Source organism: Vicia villosa, unplaced genomic scaffold, assembly GCF_029867415.1.
Source record: "Vicia villosa cultivar HV-30 ecotype Madison, WI unplaced genomic scaffold, Vvil1.0 ctg.000114F_1_1, whole genome shotgun sequence".
NCBI classification, from domain to species: Eukaryota; Viridiplantae; Streptophyta; class Magnoliopsida; order Fabales; family Fabaceae; genus Vicia; species Vicia villosa.
This window is the reverse complement of record NW_026705022.1, coordinates 414,593-435,098: the sequence shown is the minus strand read 5'-3', so window position 1 is coordinate 435,098 and position 20,506 is coordinate 414,593. Positions and strand designations below refer to the sequence as shown.

General features: G+C 29.9%; 2 protein-coding genes across 4 annotated transcripts; one reads left to right on the top strand and one right to left on the bottom strand.

Annotated features, from left to right (window-relative positions):
• Window positions 1-621: 621 nt before the first annotated feature.
• On the top strand, window positions 622-3,250 carry LOC131624303 (uncharacterized). Of its 2 annotated transcripts, none has more exons than XM_058895247.1 (4): window positions 622-764; window positions 1,444-1,639; window positions 1,756-1,819; window positions 2,572-3,250. In XM_058895247.1, exons 2-4 carry the CDS (start codon window positions 1,479-1,481, stop codon window positions 2,851-2,853), a joined length of 507 nt encoding a protein of 168 aa, XP_058751230.1. In that variant the 5' UTR covers window positions 622-764; window positions 1,444-1,478; the 3' UTR covers window positions 2,854-3,250. The 2 variants fall into 2 exon arrangements, with proteins under 2 accessions (XP_058751230.1, XP_058751229.1); XM_058895246.1 differs by lacking the exon at window positions 622-764 and adding an exon at window positions 1,042-1,194.
• A 15,105-nt stretch (window positions 3,251-18,355) lies between these two features.
• Window positions 18,356-19,958, bottom strand: LOC131624339 (ribulose bisphosphate carboxylase small subunit, chloroplastic). 2 transcript variants are annotated; one of them, XM_058895287.1, is made up of 3 exons: window positions 19,733-19,958; window positions 19,422-19,549; window positions 18,356-18,787 (listed from the first exon to the last, which is right to left on the bottom strand). In XM_058895287.1, exons 1-3 carry the CDS (start codon window positions 19,907-19,909, stop codon window positions 18,676-18,678), a joined length of 417 nt encoding a protein of 138 aa, XP_058751270.1. In that variant the 5' UTR covers window positions 19,910-19,958; the 3' UTR covers window positions 18,356-18,675. The 2 variants fall into 2 exon arrangements, with proteins under 2 accessions (XP_058751270.1, XP_058751269.1); XM_058895286.1 differs by having other exon boundaries at window positions 19,415-19,549; window positions 19,733-19,949.
• Window positions 19,959-20,506: the final 548 nt, after the last annotated feature.

Sequence of the window (20,506 nt, the reverse complement as noted above, 5' to 3'; positions counted from 1 at the left end):
TTTTTATTTAATATATTTTATTAATATAAAAATATTGATATTTATGAATTAAAATATTAAATAATAAGAAGAAAAGAAAAATAATCAATAATTTTTTTCTCTATTTTATTTGATATGTCGATGAACCGAATAAAAATAATATAATTTTTATTATAATATTTTTATTAATATATAAAATATTAATATTATATTTATAAATTAAATATAAAATAATGAGAAAGAGAATAAAAAATGATATTTTAATACTTTTTTTGATAAATTTGTATTTCAAACAAAAAATTGTCTTATGGTTGAGTGTGGGACAAAAATTCATGGTTTTGTTCAATCCCTTGCAATATCTTTTGTTCAATATCATAACTAATTTCTGCATCAAATAGAATATAAAAAAATTATCCTCCTCAATATCTTATTTTTTTTAGCAAATCAAGCACATATCTTATTTTTTTTAAGCAAATCAAAGACATTCATAAATATTAATTTAAATATTAATGAAGTACATTTATTATTAAATTACAAGAAAATTATACTATGGTAAGTCCACGCCACCAAGCATTGCAAAATTTGGGTAATAAATAAATAAACAAATATCAACGGTGATAGAGACAAAACGATGTCGTTTTTTCCCATTTTTTTTACACTCACTACAACAACATCGTATAGTGTTACAGTGTGTCTCCCATATATAAATTGAATCAAGGTTCCATTCTTTCCTTTCCTCTCCTTGCTTGTAGCAGCCAGCTACTTTGTTTCATCTCTCTCTCAAGGTCTCTCTCTCTTTCTCTCTCTATGTTTTAGATCTTAAACAATTTTTTGTTTTTAAGAATTTTGATTCACAAACATAACATGTTTCCTAGGATAGATCTGTTCAATTGTTTGTTCTTCCTTGTTGTGTTGTATAATTTTGTATTGAAAATACTGATTCCTTTTTTATTTGTTTTAATTTTGCGTGATTATTGAGGATCTGTTTTTATTAAAAAAACCTATTTTTTAAGGTTTTTAGTAGAAATGTTTTTTTTTTAATGTTTTGTCGGTTGATTTGAATGTAAAGATTGTGTTTTTGTAATGTGTTTTTCATGACCCAGATGAAAAGTTTGAGAATTTTTTTAAGGTTTGATGTTAGATCTGTTGTTGATTTGTGAAGATTATGTGACCCTTTTGTGTAGGTTTTGGAAATTCGGGAAAAGAGTGAAATGGGTTGGTGAATTTCTTTTCAAAGTTTAGATTTTTGTTGTTGTGAAAGTGTGAAAATTGTTATAATACTCTTTAGGATTTGGAAATGTGAGAAATTTTTGTTGTTTTTGTTGATGTTAGTTGGATCTAATAGAAAGTTGGAATTGTAGTGTTATAATTGTATGAATGTGCTATTAATTATGTGTTTATGACATTTTCTGAGTGTACTTTTGTTTTCTATGTTTAATTTTGTTGTTTTTTTTGTGTACTTAGGCGTTCTACTGTGGAATAAGAACCCGATATCGAAGATGAACTGTTATAGTCTTCAGCAGAACGCCTTTGCAGCTTGTGAGGAGATGAGAGGTTCGGTTACCATTGCAGATCAGAAGGAGCCTCTCATTTGTCCAAAGCCACAGCGAGTTGGGGTCTTGTCGAGCGTTCATATGCGGCAATTCAGATTTCATTTCAAGTAACTATATTATAATCAATTTGATTTACCTTGAGTTTTGTTGACATTGGATTTTTTTTTGTTTTTGAAGTTTAAGTGTCTGATCTGTAATTTGTTTTGTTTTTTTGTTGTTGTAGTCAACAAGCTGATTGTTCTGATTCGAAAGCTGGGGCTGGGCTACTTGACATGATTTTCGAGAAGGTAACTTTTACTTTCTTTATATTTTGCCGAGTTTATATTTAGGCATTGGAGGATATATAAATGGCCTTTAGGATAATCTCGGTATCCTCGTAACGTATGAATCAATGTTGTCAAATAGTATCTGTAAACAACACTATAGCGTAGCGTACTTTGAACAATCACAATTGTTCCATGAGACACTATTTGTTGATACAAAATGGTGCCAAATAGTTTAGAGTGCCGCCATTTTCCGCGATTGATAACAGTAGCACTAATTTTTTATCGAAAGATCCTGTTTGTTATACAGGAGGATTGCGAGAATTTTGGATTTGTCGATATGACTTTATTTTATGTTTTCATTTATGCACGTTCCGTGTTTTCTGGCGAATACCATATACCAAGTTTTGACCCGTTATCATTATTTTCTACCATTTTCGTAGCATTTATGATTTCGTTAATAAGACACGGTCTTTGTTTCTGTGGTTAGATATTTATTTATTTGGAGTTTGGACTATGTACTCTTTGTATCTTTGGTTGACTTATGTAAAAAGATTTTGTTGTACTCTTTGTATCTTTGGTTGACTTTTGTAAAAAGATTTTGTTCTTCTAGAAAAATTTGAAAAACTATTTTCTTCTAAGAATAATGATTTTAATATATTTGATAATTCTGTATCAAATCTGTGTGCTTGGATACAGGGGTGTTGAATTGGAGCCATTAATTATTGACTTTTTCTGCAATAATTCTCTAACTTAATTGTTATCTTTGATTACAGGAGTGTCACGGGGACGAGTTTGCTTATCAGGCAGCTTCATCTCCGCCATATTTTTGCGTGTCTCCACCGGTCCGAGCCGCAAATCCCTTAGTCCATGACGCTCATTTTGGAGACGAGATCATATCATCATCGCCATCAGGTTTGCCATCGCCAACCTCTGCATCCCGCAAAGGCGGATGTGCTAGGGTGAGTTTTGGACTCAAACCGGCCGCAGTTAGAGTAGAAGGATTTGATTGCCTCAACAGGGATTGCCAGAATTCAAGCATCTCTGCTGTCGCGTAAACGTTCCATTCAGAGAAGTGTATATAAAGACGGAGCTGAGTGTGATAACTTGTGAAAAAAGAAAGGAGACTTTAACTTAACTAGAGAGAGAAGATAAATATCTTTTGAGTAGTTTAAGGTTATAATGTTGGAAGAAGAAACAGACCTTGTGTTCTTGAGAAGGTTTGATGTATAAAGAGAATGTTCTTTTTGTGTAATATAAGGATAAGATTAAGGATGTTTTTTATTTGTTTAAGTGGCTTTTAAATATTTTTAGGTCATCACCATGAGAATGTCATGTATAGAGAGAGTTGGTGATTTTGGTTATATTATGTGTAAATATATTTAGCTAAATTTATAAGTATGGTTATTATAAATTTAATGAATTAAAGTAGTATCTATAAAGTGATATTCCATTTGCATGGCCATATTTGTATACATTTTATTTAGCTAATTTTATAAATGTCTACTCTATGTAAGGAATTGATGTGTGTGGAAAATGAGATTATGTACTACTCTGGTTCTATTTAAAACAAAAAGTTTATAATTTGTTATAAATTTTATTAGTTTCAATGTTAAGTCATCAACAACAGATTTTACATGTGAACGGACTTGGTTCCTCTCTTTTATTTTTCTCTCCTTCCCTCTCCATCTTCTCTATCTCTCCCTTAATCTCACTCCCACTCATCAATAAAAAACAAAATTTAATCAAGAGAGAGAGAGAGAGAGAGAATGCAATTAAGAGAGATAGAGAGGATGGAGAGGGAAGGAGAAAAAAAATGAAGGAGAGGATCCAGAGTGCATATGAACACTTAGTGGCAGCTGTTATATCCGTTATTTAGAATTAATTATTTCTGTAATTTCTATATGTGTAACTACCCTCTAGATTAGGGCTGTTATCGGTTTGGTTCGGATATTTTCTATCCTGAGAACCGGACTGAAATAGTATTCGGGTAAATCCGGACCAGACCGAAACAGTGATGAATCATTTTTTTGGACCGAAATCAGACTGTTACTTCGGATATCCGACAAAAGTATTCAATAAATATTCAATATAGTATTTATTTTTGGTATCGGATAAAAAAAATCCATTTTTGGATCGAGTAACATTTCGGCCGGTCCATTGGTCCGATTCCAATGAATCAGTTCTCGGATGGTTTTCCAGTTCCATAGGTCCAATAACAGCTCTACTCCGTATAAATGGGAAGAGTTATTTCTGTAACTCCTATCTCTGTAACTACCCTCTATATAGATAGGAAAGTTTGTTGATATTGTATATATAAGGGTGTTAATCCCCTCTGATTATATAAGAAAATACTTATTTTTTCAATATTTGTAATGTTAGATACACATTGTTATGGTATTTCTATCTCTTCGGACGAAATGAAAGGGAAAGGGAAAAAATTCCTCCCGTAACAACCGACTGAAATATATAAAACACCTAATGAATCTAAAGGAGTGAAAGAAGTTCAGAAAAAACTGATAATTTTTCCGGACTCTGGTAGACTGGTACAACGTCAAGCCATGTGTCTTGTGAACGAGAAGTATATTTTTCTGACCCTCAACTAATGAATTAAAAACACATAACCGTTTACCATAAAATGGGTGCCTCAATTTCTGACCCTCAATTTGTATCTCATATTCTTTTGTGAATTGTTAGATTAATATTTTGTTGTTATATCAAATCCTCCTTATCTTATTAAGGCTTATATAATAATAATATTAATACTTTTTCTTTTGTTTTTTGTTTAGGGCATTAAAAAAATAACAAAATCAAACAGAAAAACTTTTATTTAATTTTCAAAAATATATGAAATTTTTTTAATAACTAAAAATCTTATTTTTTTGAACATAAAGAAATAAAAAAGCTATTGGAATTGTCGGAAATACTAGACCTACTAAAGAAAAAAAAAAGAAATGGTAAGTTTATTATAAAACATCAATTTCATATTTGTATCTGTTACTTTTTTGTTGATGGTTAGATTAATGTTTGAATTCTTTTTATAAGAAAGATAGTCAATAATCACTAGAATTCATATAGAATTGTACTAAGTCTATTTTTTTAAAATTATATTATGGATAGCTAAATCAATAGATATAAATAGATATGAATCAATGGAGCCTTTTTAATAAGATTAATTTTTGTTTATTGAAATTTTAATATTATTTTATTCTTTTTTATTGAATCAACCTTTTCAATTTTCTTGATTAGTGACTCTTGATTCATTTATTCTAGGAATATATTCATCATATATGGATGAATTTTGAATATTGATGCTTTATTACACTACTTTTTATAAGATGACCAGTAAATCTTTACATTATAGAATTCTATATCGGAAAAAAGTGTTTTCGGAGATACATTTCCGAAAACACCCTTTTTTGGGTTTTCGGAGATGCATTTCCGAAAACACTTTTTTTTGAAGGGGAGTCTTCGGAGATGCATATCCGAAATATTCCAAGACTAAATTGGTCTTGGAATGTTTCGGATATACACTTCCGAAAGAATTCAATAATTATCAAAAAATTAAAATCAAGGTGAATCAATACAATTAATTGTTATAAAATCAAGGTGAATCAATAAAATGAAGGTGAATCAATAAAATCAAGGTGAATCAAAATTTCCTAAACAATTTTAAAGTTAAAAAATATTTTACTAACTTATATAAATCAAAAACATTTTAATTTCATATGTAAATTTTGAATTATATAGAATTAAATATAAAATTTATTCATTAAATAAAATTAAGACAAAAATTTTTTTAAAATTTTTTTAAACTAAATAAAAAATTATAACTCATTTTTAATTATGAATCAGAATAGAAATATATAAATATATAATAATAATTATTAATTTTGTAAGTGAAATATATAAATATATAATATATAAATATATAATAATTAATATATAAATATATAATAATTATTATAAATTAAAACACTCATTTTTTTAATTTTTATAATTATTATATAAATATATTTATAATTAATATATAATAATTATTATATAAATATATAAATATATAATAATTTTTATAAATAAATAATAATTATTATAATTATTATATAAATATATAAATTAAAACACTCATTTTTTAAATTTTTTTTGTAAATACATAATAATTATTATAAATATATAAATATATAAATAAAAAATTATAACTCATTTTGTAAGTGAAATTATTTTAGTTTTTTTAATTAAAATTATTTTAAATTTTAAAATATGAATCAGAATAAAAATATATAATAATTATTATTCATAACTCATAAATTATATCAAAATATATAATTATTATTATTCATTACTCATAAATTATATCAAATTTATGATATATGAATTAATTAATATCCTAAAATTAATTTTTGGGATTTTTAGATTTTTTTTTTGTTTTTTCGGAGATGCATCTCCGAATTAATCAAAATCTCAATTTTTGGGATTTTTTCGGAAATGCACTTCCGAAGTCTGGAAAAATTTAGAAAAAAAAAAATTTCGGAAATGCATTTCCGAAGCAGGGGTAAAGTGGGGTTTTCACTGGGGTGACCCCTATAGGGAGGTGGGTAAAGAAATTTTCTTCTATATCATTGACATCCTTTTTCTATCTTTCTTTCACTTCTTCATTAATATGTATATTCTTATTGTTTTACAACTAATAATAATAATAAACTGATTTTTTTATTTGAGTTGCTATAATTATATCACCACATAGATCCTTATTTTGATTTTCGATTTTTGATGGTTCCTTATATTTAGATAATGAAAAGCGATGAGAAGGCTATTTATTCTTTAATAATTAATTCTACGAATTTTTATAGAAATTTAACTACTCTAAAAAAAACCAACGAGTCATACACTAAGCATAACAACTCTTTATTTATAAAATGATTAATTGAAGTTACATTTTCTCCATGCCATTTGGCACATATCTTCTTTATTTGGCTCCATGTGCTTTTCTTGGTCTGTCACCTATTCCCGACACTTCATCTTTTAACTTCAAAAAGTCTACACTCCAATTGGTTTTCCCAGATTCTCATAAGAATCCACCTCTCTCATCTCTATATTATTCAATAGTTTTCCCACATGTTGAGTCTTCTTTGACCTTTCAAGATTTTGATTTCATCTTTCCACAAGTTTCCTTTCGATACCTTATATCTCAACTTTTATTCTCTCTCTACTCCTCACTGTTTTCTCACCACACTCATCCACAAATCCAATTTTCTCCTCTCTTTCTTCAAACCTTCAAACCCACATTCATCAATATCCATAATTTTCTAAGAAAATTGTCTCTTTCTCCCCGAAATTCATCATACACAACACCTTCATATACTCATCCTCAGAAATTCAACCGCTTTCCACATAATTTCATCCCTACCTAGACATTTGAACCATATTCCATGAATTCGTTTTTCCCCAAATCTTCAAACCCTAACAAAAAACCTTCCAAGCTTTCAACACCCTCCCTCAACAAATCAAATATGGTCGCCCCTAATTTTCTCGACTTTGCAACAAACCCTTCCAACCCTTATTACATTCATCCCAATGAAAACCCAACCCTTCTTTTTCCCCTCTAGAGAGCAAAAACTACCTCTCATGGGCTCGTTCCATGAAGGTAGCTATGATTTAAAAAACAAACTACATTTCATCGACGACATCTTCAACTAACCCATTGCAAAGCACGCTCTGCATGACTCTTGGGTTTGTTGCAACAACCTTGTCCTTTCATGGGTTCAACACCCAGTCTCTGAAAGAATTGCGCAATCTATCCTTTGGTTCGATAATGCCTCCACCATTTAGGAGAATCTCCGAAATCATTTTTCTGAAGGTGATATATTTTGTCTTTCCGATCTCTAAGACGATCTTGTTTGTCTTCAGCAGGGCTCTCTTGACATCTCCACTTATTTCACTAAATTAATGTCAAACAGGGAAAAATTAAAACATACCGACCAATACACGATTATACTTGTGTTATTCCCAACACTTGCGGTGCTGTAAATGATCTCCGAAAATTCTGCGACCAAGATAAAGTTCTAAAATTTATGAAGGGCTTAAACGATCAATTATCCCTATTCACTCCCAAATCGTGATGCTCGAGCCCTTACCCACCCTCGAAAAGGCTTTCAACCTTGTTCTTGGCCCATAAAAACAACTCACCTTACCTATTGCAAACCCTTCTGTTTTAGAAAACCATACCCTAACTTCTCAAATTCAACCCCAAAATGGTCATGGTCATGGTTTTAACCACCCCTCTTCTAGAGGTAGAGCTCGTCATTATCCCAACAATGGACGTGGCCACGCTCGCAGATCTGCTCGTGTCTCCACCCACTATGGACGCACCAATCACACTATCGAGAGTTGTTTCATTAAACATTGAAATCCACCAGGGTTTCAACATCGATCCAAAAATCCTTCAATTCATTCTACCTTTGCAGACACTTTCTCCACCAATACATCAAATGAAATTGCTCAAGATTAGTACAATTAACTCTTGAATCTCCTTCAACAACATCTCGCAAGCACCAATGTTGCCCCTGCCACACCTATGGATTCAAATTGTAACTATGTGATCTCCACTATTGGTAATGTCAACATTTTCTCTTCACATATTGGTAAGCACTACATTCCTTAGATAATTGACACTAGAGCTACGCACCATATAACTTACTCTCTATTCAATTTTTCTAATTATCATACCATTCCCCCTTTGCGATGAAAATGCCAAATGGGCGACACTCTATTAATGCCACTATTTATGTCACAATTTCTATTACCCTTACTAATGTTTATTACATTCCATCTTTCAATATTAATCTGATTTCGGTTACTTAACTAACACATGCTTTTGATTGTTTTTTAAGTTTCATATTGATAAGTGTTTGATTTTGCAGAATTCCTCCAAGAAAATGAATGATTGAGCTAAAAGATACGTGAATCTTTACGTCTCAAATGCTCAAACTCTATCCTATAAACCCTTTCTTGCTTCTAGTTATCAAGCTAGCTCTATTTTAGATAATAATGCTAACTTGTGGCACCTTAGGCTATGGCATGTTTCTGACTCTGTGTTTATATGCATTTCTATTCAACTTCCCTTTATTCCATTTAATAAAACTGACCCTTGTGATATTTGTAACTTTTCTAAACAAAAAAGATTATCTTACCCTGTTAGTATTAGTACTTTTGCTCATATTTTTGAACTTGTCCGTGCTGATATTTGGGGACCCTATTTTATCCCCTCAATTGATGACCATAAGTATTTTTTTGACCCTTGTTGACAATTACAACTGTTTTACCTGAATAATTTTATTGAAATTAAAAATTGAAACTCGTAGACACCTTTGTACTTTCATTTCTTTCATTGAAAATCAATTTGTTGCATCCTTAAAATGTCTAAGAAGTGACAATAGGTCTGAATTCTCAATGCAAGATTTTTTGCATTCCAAACGCATTCTTCACCAAGGTTCTTGTGTTGAATACCCTCAGCTGGATTTGGTTGAAAGGAAACACTAACTCATTTTAAATGTGGCTCGTGCTATTTTCTTTAAAGCGAACCTTCCTAATTTTTTTAGCACTTCTCAATACAACATGATGTGCTGTTAATAAAAAAAATTCATCCTCTATTACTAAATAGCTCTCTTTTTCATCTTTTATATAATAAAGCTCATACTTTGTTACATCTTAAAATTTTTTATTGTCTTGCTTATGCCTCTACAATTCTTGCTAATAGAACTAAATTTGATATTCGTGATAGGAAAACTATTTATTTTAGGTTTTAGAAATGGTACAAAGGGATATCTTCTATATAATTTACTTTCACATGAATTCCTTATTTCTGGGAATGCTATCTTCTATGAGACTGGTTTTCCTTTCACCACTATGAACAATTAATCCAACCAACCCCTTTCCCAATCCTACCATTCACACAAATGAACTTGATCTTGAACCTCTTTCTCATTTTACACCCACTGAACCTCCTATACCTCCTTCACCAAATCCTCCCCACCTTACTCCCTCTGTTACTAACACCACTGATTCTACCATATCTACAAATCACAATACCTCTCCTACCCTTTCCTCTTCACCACCTCCTCCCCCCTTAGACTCTCAACTCCTATATATTTAACTACCCTCCAAATAGATATGAAAGTTTGTTATTTGATCTTTGTATATATAAAGGGTGTTAATCCCCTATAGTAATATAAGAAACACTTAGTTTCTCAATATGTGTAATGTTAGATACACATTGTTAAAGATAACAAGTAAATTCAATTTTTTATTTCAAGAATTAAAAGGAAAATAAATTTTGTCCATTGGACACACGATTTTCATTTTATTTTTAATAAATAAATATTACTATTATGGTTAGATTTCATCTAAGTATAATTATTTTAAAGGAAGAAAATAACATTTAATAATGAGGTTAAAGATAGTGCATTATTTTACACTGTTATTCAACTGAGATTCATCAATCTGTCATACCACATATTTTTTTTTAAAAATAACAGTGTAACTTAGTGCTTAATCGTGATAGATTGGCAGTGTAAAATTACACTGTCAGTATATATCTTTTTTTCTTCTCTTTAATAATTTATTAAGAAAATCTTCATTTAATAGTCATATTCTTTAACACCTTTCTAAACATATACTTTTAAGCATATACTTTTAGAAACATATATCAAATGTTAGATAAAGAATGTAAGTTAAAGAGGATCAAGAGTAGAATCGTGCATATGAACATTTTTTAAATAGTATTTCAAGCACTCTCAAAATATCTTAGAATCTAAACGTATGAATCCCAGAATAATTCAACCTATCTTCGAGTTTACATAAATCATGGGAGGTTGTGATTAAAGGTTGGAAACACCTTGTGATCACTGTTCAAGATGGTACAACAAGCTTATAGTCTAAAGCTGATTGGTCTAAAGATGAAGATGATGAAGCTCTTGTAAATGACAAAGGCTTGAATGTTATACTCAATGGTGTTAACAAGAACATGTTCAGACTAATGAACACATGTATTAAAGCTAAAATGACTTGGGAGATTCTCAAGATTGCTCATGCAGGTACATCCAAAGTGTTCATGTCGAGGTTGCAGCTCCTCACAACTAAGTTTGAGAATTTGAGAATGATGAAATATGAACCCATATCTAATTTTAACATTCGTCTTTGTGATATAACCAACAATTCATTTACTTTGGGAGAGAATGTAACACCCCAATTCTACCCAGGCATATAGGTACAAATATCAGAGTATAAAAATTAAATTCATAAAAACAATTAGGGTATTACACTTAAGTAACCTCATCACCAAACATAACATACTCGCAAAAGATGCGTAACACAATTAATCAAAGAGGAAAGATTCTCATAAACACTTGACAGTATTTATATATATATATAATATGAATACATCCAAAGGATCAAATATACAACAAAAGGATCCTATAAGCATCATCTACAAAATAAGTGTTCGATCCCCCCTAGGTGTTACGTATCACGAGCGGACGACACCAAAACGGACGACTACTAAAAGAGCACCTACGCTTGCGGATCACCTGCACATTACCCACGAGTAGGTAACATTAAGGCAGAAGGGTGAGAATATAATTTATAATGAAAAGCATGATAAATATAGTAATGCCAACAAGTATCATCAAGAATCATACAACAAGGTAATCCACTAAGTCAGCCACAATCAATATATAAGTAATGCGATAAATGAGTAAGAATATAATGGTAAGTACATATGGAGATGAATGAGACTCGACTATGCATATGCATGTGGTACCAAATCCGGAGTAAACTCCTCCTTGTCATTATGACAAATACACCTTGCCGAGCATTATGCTGGGACTTCTTTCCCTCAGGAAAATACACCTTTGTCGAGCAATAAGCTACGACTAACCGTCATCGAGCATTTAGCCCCCACTGATGACCTCTTGCCGCTCGGGCAAATACACCTTTTTACCGAGCATTAAGCTCCCACTGGTAATAATTGCCAATTCAGGCCACCTGTTAATAGCATTCCGCCATTAACGTAATGAAATGTCATGCTGTGCATACAAACGACTCGATTACATAACAACAACAACAACAACAATAACATAACTCGGTCACATATCCACATCACACCGGTTATATTAATCCACACGGATACATCACCAAAATTGCCACTCAGGCGTTCCTATTCACACAACACACATATACCGTCAAAACATACTTGATTAGCAAATATCATTTCACAAAATACATTTATGAAAAATCATTCAACCACCAACACACTCCTCTTTATCATAAAGCATACTCAAGGGTTCCCATAATACTTCAAACGGCACGTAGAAACGACCTACGGTTCAAAAGATACAACAAAACAAAGTTTGGAAAAACTATATTTCGCACAGTCCGCTTGAGCTCCGCTCAGCGGACCCAGACAGAAAATTATTAGACAAAAATTCAGAAACTCCGCTCAGCGGACCTTCACAGAGATTTTCCTGCAAAAGGACCTCCGCTCAGCGGACCTGCGTAAACCTAGAAAAATCAGTTCTGCAACAGACCTGCAGAACCCCACCCAATCATCTCAAAACCTCAAATAAGCTTCCCTACACATCCTACACAATCCATACATGCCATATATTCATTCTAACAATCAATGATCCATGGTTCACTCACTAAATGTCAATAACCTAATAATTCTTTCATGAGCAAGAAAACATGGAGAAATGAAAAACAAACATGATCAATGAGGATATCTATCATCATACTACACATACACACCACAAAATCATGTTTATAACTTCAAAACTCACAAAACACCCAATCCACCATTGTTGGTCAAGCTTAGAAAAGAGCAAGAACAAGAACAAAACAAAACAAAACTATAAGAATCATACAATCAAGATAAACTAGATTCACCCCCTTACCTTGGTTAGATTCTTGGCTCTAGCTTGGTTTGGATTTCTACAATTTTCTTCTTCTCTTTGTTTTTCTCTTCTTTTTCTTCTCTTCACAAGTTTTCTCTCTTTTTTCTCTAAAATATCTCCTTTTCTCTCTATAACTCTTTCTATTTCTCTACTTCTCATTTTCACCCACTCAACTCCCATAAATTCCAATTTTGGCCCAAATGTTACTAAACATTGATTCTAACCAATTAACACCCAAAACATAATAATTACACACATGGAAAATAATAAGTAAAATATTAACATAATTAATATTTATCGACTGACACGACTCAAAAACGGTAAAATTTAGGAAAATGTAGCAAACATCACAATTAATTAGAAAAACACATTTACGGGCGTTACAGAGAAGATGTAGAAGAGAAGTTGGTCAGAAAATCCTCTAATATTTGCCTTATAAGTTTGACATGAAGGTAATAGCTATTGAAGAAGCTCAAGATTTAAGCACTTTGAAGGTTGATGAACTCATTAGCTCTCTTCAAACATTTGAAGTAGTTTATAAATGGAAGATCAGAAAAGATGAACAAAGGTGTATCTTGTGTATCCAACACTGAAGAGAGTGAAATATCTTGCCCAAATAAATAACCGGACTTATTGATATATTAAATATTTAAAAGACATTATTTTCCTAATACAATTATTGCATATAAATTTTACTGACATTCCTGTAATAGTTGCTGCTGAATAGCAATTGAGAATGATATTTTAGAGAGACAATATGAAGACTTGGTTGATGAATTTGTTTCAAAAAGTGTTCGAAGAATAACTCTTTTAAAATAGATAAAATGTTTATCATAATATTAACTTGAAATTGTATTTTAATATTATTGTTTAAAATATAACTATTTTCAATGTTATTTATAAGGATGATAATTTGTTTGATTTTGTTTACAATTTAAATAGAGAATACTTTTATTTAAATTATTGTTATATTTTTTATTAAAGGCTTATTTTTAAAATTAGAATAGGGCCTCCAAATAGTTTGAGACGGTCCTGATTACAACGGTGTAAAAACTTTTAATTTTATACACATCCGAACAGAGCCGTCTTTGAGGGCGTGCAAGACGGGCTACCGCACGAGGCCTCAAACTTTAAAAATTTCTTTACCCACCTCCCTATGGGGGTCACCCCCAGCGAAAACCCCATTTTACCCCGCTTCGGAAATGCATTTCCGAAATATTTTTTTTTCTAAATTTTTCCAGACTTCGGAAGTGCATTTCCGAAAAAATCCCAAAAATTGGGATTTTGACTAATTCGGAGATGCATCTCCGAAACAAAAAAAAAAAATCTAAATAAATCCCAAAAATTAATTTTAGGATATTAATTAATTCACACATCATAAATTTGATATAATTTATGAGTAATGAATAATAATAATTATATATTTTGATATAATTTATGAGTTATGAATAATAGTTATTATATATTTTTATCCTGATTCATATTTTAAAATTTAAAATAATTTTAATTAAAAAAATTAAAATAATTTCACTTATAAAATAAGTTATAATTTTTTATTTATATATTTATAATAATTGTTATATATTTATAAAAAAAATTAAAAAAATGTGTGTTATATATTTATAAAAAAAATTAAAAAAATGTGTGTTTTAATTTATATATTTATATAATAATTATAATAATTATTATATATTTATAAAAATTATTATATATTTATATAATAATTATAAAAATTAAAAAAATGAGTGTTTTAATTTATAATAATTATTATATATTTATATATTATATATTTATATATTTCACTTACAAAATTAATAATTATGATTATATATTTATATATTTTTATTCTGATTCATAATTAAAAATGAGTTATAATTTTTTATTTAGTTTAAAAAAATTAAAAAAAGATTTTGTCTTAATTTTATTTAATGAATAAATTTTATATTTAATTTTATATAATTCAAATTTTACTTATGAAATTAAGATGTTTTTGATTTATATAAGTTAGTAAAATAATTTTTAACTTTAAAATTGTTTAGGAAGTTTTGATTCATCTTGATTTTATTGATTCACCTTCATTTTATTGATTCACTTTCATTTTATACCTATTAATTGTATTGATTCACCTTGATTTTAATTTTTTAATAATTATTGAATTCTTTTGGAAGTATATATCCGAAACATTCCAAGACCAATTTGGTCTTGGAATATTTCGGATATGCATCTCCGAAAACACCTCCTCTCCCAAAAAAGGAGGTTTTCGAAAATGCATCTCCGAAAACTCAAAAAAGGGGTGTTTTCGGAAATGCATCTCCGAAAATACTTTTTTTTTCGTGTTTTCGAGAGTGCATTTCCGAAAACACTTTTTTTTCAATAAAAGTACGTTTTCGGAAATGTATTTTCGAAACAGGGGTATTTTGGTAAATTCGCCAGAGGTGACTAAGAAGGTTAGGAGGTGGGTAAAGAAATTCTCCAAACTTTTCTCATTTAAGTCATGGTTAGATAGGACCTCATAAAATATTAATTATTGTTAAACCTTTGAAAATAGGTTCTCTATTTATTATTTTATGGTTAAACCTTAACTAATCTATGCAGGGCCTCCAAAAAAATTAAGATGTCCCTACATCCGAACTATGTTGAGATTAGTCTGCATTACTAAAGACTTATACATCAAATTAAATAGGATATATGTAGTTAAAATATAATTATAAAGCTTTAAGTGTTTTCATTTATATTATGAATGAACTATATAAACAATTTTTTTTAAATTTTTTTTTGAAAAATACATTATCAGATATTTTCATACTCTCTCAAACACTATTTCTATTGAAAAAATATATGATTGTGTGGAATCAACTATTTAGAATATATACTGCATAAGTACTTATCCACTGTACTGCACATTATTATTTTGATGCTGTTATTTTCTTTTGGCTTATAAAAATCTAATTACATAAGCATATAGTTAACTGAAGATTTTGAAACAAAAGCTAAACAAATCATAATATGTTGTTTTATGCTCAGAATATTTTTATACCTTGCTATTATTAAAAATTAAAGCAGAAAAATTATAATAATCATATAATTATTTTACAACCTCAAATATTATGACAATGACTTTGTTTTTGTCTTCTTTTATATTTCTATGATTGAGTCATAGTGACTCAGCCTGACTCTGTAGTCAGTATAGACCGCACAATTACATATAAAGCACTTATCCTGTTTCTTTCTTTGTTTTAAAATTTTAAAAATATAATTATAAAAGAAGTGAGGTTGGAAAATGCCATCAAAAATGATTTCTCAAGTATCTAAATAGACTAAAAGCACGCTTTTTAAATAAAAATTATGCAAGTTACATTTGGAAATGATCAACTGTTGCCGATATGTTACAGGACTTACTTCAAAACTTGGAAAAAATAAATTAAATAATTTTGATTCATATTAAAACAAGGTTATAAGAGACTTACAAATTTTAAAATATTTTAAAAAATAGTATAAAAATTCGTTTGATGCACATCATAAGATAAAAAATGTAGTTATTATATAATGTGTTTGATGTATATATAATATTTAAATTATAAAATTTTAAAAATTGTTAAAATATTTTTGATAATGTTATAAGAAAATTATTGGCACCATTAATTTAAATAGAAATATGATATATATATTATATTAAAATGGTATAATTGTTTCGTTAAAAAAACGTGAAGTGATAAAATAAAGCTTTGATGTGGTGGAGGAAGTTTTTGTAGGGTGGAGAAGGAGTGGACCTGCAATATTACCACTTTAAAGCCTAAATTAGTGATTTAGGGAGACAAAAATTTGAATATAAGAATGAATTGATTACTTCAAAATGCACGATATATATATATATATATATATATATATATATATATATATATATATATATATATATATATATATATATATATATATATATATATATATATAGATATATATATATATATATATATATATATATATATATATATATATATATATATATATATAGGAAACAATCTACATATGATTCAACGTCTTGTGCATGTTTCCGCTCAATTATATTCAATGGCAAGAGATGTGATGAAGGATGTGTCCGTGTGTCCTCGACACATGATGACTGTCTTGTTCTATGTGCCTTTCTATTAAGCGCTTGTTATTAGATCTTCTTCTTCAGTCTTGCAAATGACCAAGAATAATTGCCTCCAAGCCTTTGTTCCTACGTCGTAGAGTGAGACTTTGTCAAATTTCTGTTCAGTCAGACCTTTGGTAGAAGAACATAAAGACCTTTAACGGGATATGAATGTCTTCGAGAAGAGGTGCATTAAATGTCTTCGTCAGTATCAGCAATGCTTTGCAAGTATGTCTCAACACGTATTCCTACGCACCATAGTAATTGTTCATTCTAGTATTTGGGAATTTGAGTATTCCCGAACAATGTGCGATGAGATCTCAACTATTGGGGGCATGGTTCATAGTTTTCAACGCCGAGAATCGCATGATTCATCTTTCCAGGGGTTATATAAGGAGTTCTAAGGTTATAATGTTTTTCTTTTTGCTATTTGTGAATCTTTGAGAGCTCCACTTCCACGTCTGTAATATCTTATATCTTCGTCAATCTTCTCCTACTAACTATTAATTTCGACATACTTGTGCAATTGATAGAATATACTATGAGAATCACTTAATTTATCTTGTAAAACTAACTTATAAGTCCGAACTTTCTCTTTGCATACTAACTTATTTTATTAGAATTTTTAGAAGTTGTGAATTTTTAATCCTTTCTATTTAGTACATTGGTGGGTTAAATTTGTAGACCATGTTTGAATAAGTGTATGATGTGGTAGTGTGAGAAAAGGAGGAGGAAATTCTTATCTATTTCTTTATCTTTAAGTAACCTTGTTCACAAAAGTACCTATCTAAAGGGTCCCCCTAAATATTAATGCTACCTATCATTAGTCATACTCACAACGGCTAAATGACTTTATCAAATGGAGAATCCATGACAATATACCAACGACTTACAAACAAAAATGAATCAAGGTGTGTTGGAATCAACTGCTTCCCATGGATAAGATTATAGTATATACCTGAGAATTATGGAAATTCTAAAAACAATTCTATTCTTTTGGCAAGCACCAACTTGATCCAATATCCATTTATGCTTAAATTTTGTACAATTTTATAGTTGATATTTATAAATTACAGTGACTTAATTGATTGAGAAATGGCACAAGAAAAATAATATGATGCTAATTAGTTTTATTTCTTTGAAAGGAATGTTTAAGAAACAAACATGTATAAACTTTTGTTTTTGAGAAGAGAAAATCATTACTAACTAAAGTGATAGCCGTTTTTCAAAAATCTCCGATAAAATTTGAACCGCATGTCTCAAATTATTAGGTCAAAGTCATACTATGAATCTGATACCTAAAAAATATATATTGACTATTGTTGAATATGACACATAATTTAGATAATTAAAAAGATTGAGTCTGCGAAGATTATATTTATATGCAAATGATTATATCATAATATCGAAAATCTCAACCCAATCATAATTTGAAATTTTACCAATATCATAGTATAGTAAAATTTTGAATCCACATAATTTAAAAACAAAGCAACATATTTTATTAATGATAGTTCTCATCCATTCATAATTTCCAAAGGAAATCCGAATACATAACAAAAAAAATACAAGGATGATGATACATTCATATAACAAAAACAAATGGTAGGAAATATAGTTCTTACAAATGGTCAAATAATACAAACAAAGTAGTAATATAGGGTGGTGCAAATATCAAATTTAGTAGTCCTTTGGTGTGTGAGCAATGAAACTAATGCATTGCACTTGACGAACGTTGTCGAATCCAATGATTCTGATGAATGCATTAGGGTATGCGGTTTTAGCTTCTTCAAGCTCCTTCAACACTTGAGATGCATCAGTGGTTCCAAACATAGGTAGCTTCCACATTGTCCAGTAACGTCCATCATAGTATCCTGGTGACTTGTTGTGCTCACGGTACACAAATCCTTTCTATATAACACAAATCAAACCAAACAATATACACATCAACCCTAAAAAAAACTTAACTCAAAACATAGAATTCAGACCGTCTTAATTAGGTCAGAAATTCTCCGCATATATAGTCGGCACATTTGTAGTTGTTTGATTGAGATCGAACATTTTTCTAAAAATAAAATATCGATTTTGAAATATGTATATTTAGGTCAAAAACTCAGCATTTAGGTAGTTGCCATATCAGTAACTATTTGATCGAGATTGAACATTTAAAAAAAAAAAACTTAAATATCAATTTTGAAATATGTACAGTTAGGTCAAAAACTCTCAGCATTTACGTAGTAGTCAGTACATCGGTAACTGTTTGATGGAGATCAAACATATTTTTGAAACTAAAATATCGATTTTGAAACATGTACAATTAGGTAAAAAAAAACGCTTAACATTTATGTAGTCAGCGCATTTGTATCGGTTTGATTGAGATCGAACAATCAACACATATATAATTGTTGGATTGATCAAACCTTTTATAAAATAATGATTTTAAAATATGTATCGTCTAATCTCAATCTAACAACCAATGGCGTGTTAACTACGTAAATTAAGAAGCAAAAAAAGTTTGCAAGAGTTAATGAAATTAACCTCCAACTCAAATTCCAAGCAAGGAACCCATCCCTTCCTAAGAAGGTACTCTACTTCCTTAGCCAATTGTTCCTGAGTGAGAGGTGGAAGGTAGGAAAGTGTCTCAAACTTCTTCTTGCCAATTGGTGGCCACACCTATAAATATTATGCATAAAATTAAGTCAAAAGGATAACAAAATTTACAATTTTAATTACTTAGTTATGACAATTATACTATATACATTGTGTATAAAATTTCCCTAGAAACATAATATAATTGTGTCAATTTAATTAACCTTAAGGTACTTAATTATGTATCATGACTTAATAATTAGTTACCTGCATACAGTTGACTCTTGAACCATTGCTTGCAATGGAGGTAATGTCATTGTTGACCTTCTTGGTAACCGGGAAACCGGCCGACGATTTGAGACCGATGAACGGTGCAACTAAGCTAGCTTGTGCGGGGGAGGCCCGGTTAACGGTGGTGATTGCGGCGGAGGAAATCAAGGCCATTTTTCCTTCTCAACTTTTGCTTCTACTGCTTCATGCCTCAACTCAAAGTTGCTATATATAATGGTGATATTTAGATGACATAATCTAATGGTGTGGAATGAAAAGGATTGGTTGATGAAAAATTTCGACCGTTGGATTGAATATGCGATGATGTTACGTAATATTGGCCACATGAGAGTGTAAAGTTTTGAAATGTTAGCCTTATCGTTAGGTACCACTAAGGTAATGCCACGTGGATTTGGTTTCATAATCTTATCTCTTCTTTGGAAGTACATAGAATGTGTGATTGTGGTGAAGTTGATATTTTTTGACATCACATTTGAATCTTAACATGTTTGTGACCATAATTTCCTAGGTGTCTATCTTAAGTTATAAGTAATTACATTTGTACCTTTGTTGCTTCAATTATATTTTAAAAGGTAGCAATGAGTCTAGGGTTTAGGGATCAAATTATTATGTAGGCTCTTAATAATCTCGACTATTAGTTTTGAGTATCTTACAATTTATATCACACAATAATAATATCAACTTTAAACAATTTCAACTGTTAATTCGAGATCAGATAATTGTTATGGAAAAATCGAATGATGTGATAAA